Below are 2625 nucleotides of genomic sequence, written 5' to 3' on the forward strand. Positions count from 1 at the left end.
GGCGAGATTCAGGCGGTACAAGAACGCGAGCGCAGTTTCATCCCTGTACTGGGACATAGTGTAGTAACGCTCGGGCTCGGACATCCTGGACTTCACGTATTCACGCCGGAACAGCCTGGATAATCGCTTCCAGTCACGACGGTCCTTCGGAGCGAGCTGGCCCCTCCAATTTCGGACGGCGGGTGGCATCTTGAGCTTCAACTCGTATACCTTCATCTCGTCGCTCCAACCTCCCTGAATAGTGAGGTTCAGGAACCGTTCCCACCAGCGGCGGCGCGCAGTCAGCGAGGCTTTCTCGTCAAAATCATCCAGAGTGCTCGAGCTGACGTACGGCCTGAATTGCATCACTGTAGTCCCGCTGGACTCGTCTTCATCGTGGCGTAGTTCGTCGGCGCATTCCGGAGAGAGGCATCGGAGTCGCTGTCGCTTGAGTTGGAACTGCTGTCGCTTGACTCCTGGTCGCTGTCCGGCCCAGAGGAGTCCTTGTCCTTGCGTGAGCTGCGGCGCGAGCGCTCCTTGCGCGGCTTCTTCGGCACCGACTTCCGGCCATCACCTTTGGTATCGCTGGCCGACGGCTTGGTTTCCGCTTGCTGGAAAGTCGGAGTCGCTGTCGCTTGAGTTGGAACTGCTGTCGCTTGACTCCGGGTCGCTATCCGGCCCAGAGGAGTCCTTGTCCTTGCGTGAGCTGCGGCGCGAGCGCTCCTTGCGCGGCTTCTTCGGCACCGACTTCTGACCATCACCTCTGGTATCGCTAGCCGACGGCTTGATTTCCGCTTGCTGGAAAGTCGCTCGGGCTCCTTTAGGCTCAACGGCTTCAGATGCCACTTCTCTGCTCCGGGCGACCGGTTCTTCCTTCACATACTTTACTTCAGTCACTCCCCGAAGGGCTGCACGAAGTTTGTCTGTTTCGGAATCCATACCCATTCTGTCTCGTCTCCCCCCTGCGTGTCCCTTGATTGCGTTACCCGATTGTGGGTGCAATGTTGCGCGACCAGATTCTTGAGTTACTGGATCAGGTAAAGGCGACCCTTCAGCTCCTTGAACCTGGGACGATGTTGCAGGAAGGTTGCGCGAGCGAGTTTCTGGAACCTTCCGGAGGATCCGGATGGTAGCTTGGTCCCGATTGGGTGCGTCTTCCAGATCACGAATCTTCTGCTGGAAGGCTGATAACTGAACATTCAGAGTACGCTCGATGTCCGTTGTCCAAGCCTTCTTCTCCTCTTCGACCTCGGCTTGCCGCTGTTCCCAGTGACGCTCGAGCTCGGCGCGCGCGGCCTCCTCGGCCTGGCGGATGAGCACTTCCAGCGATGGCACGGCAGGCGACGACGACACCTCGGATGGCACACCTGGCGGCGTGCTTCTCGACCCTTCGCGGGACGACGCAGTGAACTCCGGTTTCGGACTCTTCTGGGCCTCCACACTCCGGGCGAGGCGCTCCTCCTGGTCGATAGCCCGTTGAGCCAGCGACAGGATTGCTGTGAAGGCACGCTCAACGTTCAGACTCATCTGGTCTTGACGGAGCTCCATTCGGGTCAGCATATCCTGTGTCAGCTTCAGCGCACCGTTGGCATCTCGGGCGTCACCTTCCTTCGGCTGCGGAGCGATACGCTCAACGCGGCCTAGGGGCTCGCCCTTCGGAATGCTGCGCTTGGGCTCGTCAGGGTCGTCCTCTTTCTTCGAGTTCCAGCGAGCATCATCGTCGTCATTCGGGCTAGACTTCCCCGACGGATCATCCGGGCTCGGCGCTCGGGCCGTTCGTCGTTTCCTGGACGTCTTCGACCGGCGTGCACTCCGGATGCGAGCGCCCCTTGACTCTGCCATCTCGACATCGTCCTGGCCAACTTGCACCCGTGGCACCGGGATAAACGTCTGCGTCACTTGGCCTCCTGAACCTCCGGCATCCGGGATGGCACTTCCTTGGGCGGTCATCACCAATCCTGAGGGACCCGCATACGGCATGTGAGATGCCGCGGTAGCGCCTCCGACTGACCAGCCTGAGGATAACGAGGAATGCGTCGTCCGGGACGTCTGTGATCCCGAGGTGCCACTGACATTGGATTCTTCCGAGCTGCTAGCGGACGCTCCGAATAAACTCGAGGAGCGTCGCGAGCTTGACGTCGTCATGGCATCCGGGAGAGACGAATCGTAGCTGATTTGGGTCGGCGTCCGTAGCGACAGGTGCGAGCTCAGGGACGGAATTGAAGACGGAGCAGGGTGCTGGCGCTTCAAGTCCGGTTCTCCAAGCGACGAACCCACAGGGCTCCGAACAGTCCGGATGCCAATGCCTTCCAGACGCCGCAGACATTCAGGGCCAAGGACGCCGGCCTGGTAATCAGACATTAATAGATCACCTTCCCGGTCTTCAGCCTTGATGTCTTCCGCATTGTCTTCCTCAGCATCGAGTTTCGGAACGCTCAGTCCAGGTGCAAGAACAATTTGCGATGGAACCCCTGAAGCAATGTCACGCCAATTCAGGAGTTCCAAAGCGAGCAAGTGTTGAAGGTCCTGAGCGACTCCCAACACCACTTCCGGGTTCAATCTGGACGTCCGAGTCTGAGACCATCCTGGAATCAGGTTGCGAAACCTGAAACCGGCCTCGAAGAACAGTGTCTGCAGGAGCGCAAC

The 2625-nt window shown here is 59.4% G+C and overlaps 1 protein-coding gene across 1 annotated transcript in view; it reads right to left on the reverse strand.

Annotated features, from left to right (window-relative positions):
• Window positions 1–549: 549 nt before the first annotated feature.
• PPTG_20774 (hypothetical protein) overlaps window positions 550–2625 on the reverse strand; it is a gene marked incomplete at both ends in the record, with an annotated part of 6231 nt that continues 4155 nt past the window's right edge. The window contains one exon of the mRNA XM_008892972.1: window positions 550–2610. Within this exon, the coding sequence (XP_008891220.1) occupies window positions 550–2610 (2061 nt within the window). The remainder of the gene's footprint in view (window positions 2611–2625) is intronic.

The sequence above is a fragment of the Phytophthora parasitica genome (assembly GCF_000247585.1).
Source record: "Phytophthora parasitica INRA-310 unplaced genomic scaffold supercont2.1, whole genome shotgun sequence".
Lineage (NCBI taxonomy): Eukaryota > Oomycota > Peronosporomycetes > Peronosporales > Peronosporaceae > Phytophthora > Phytophthora nicotianae.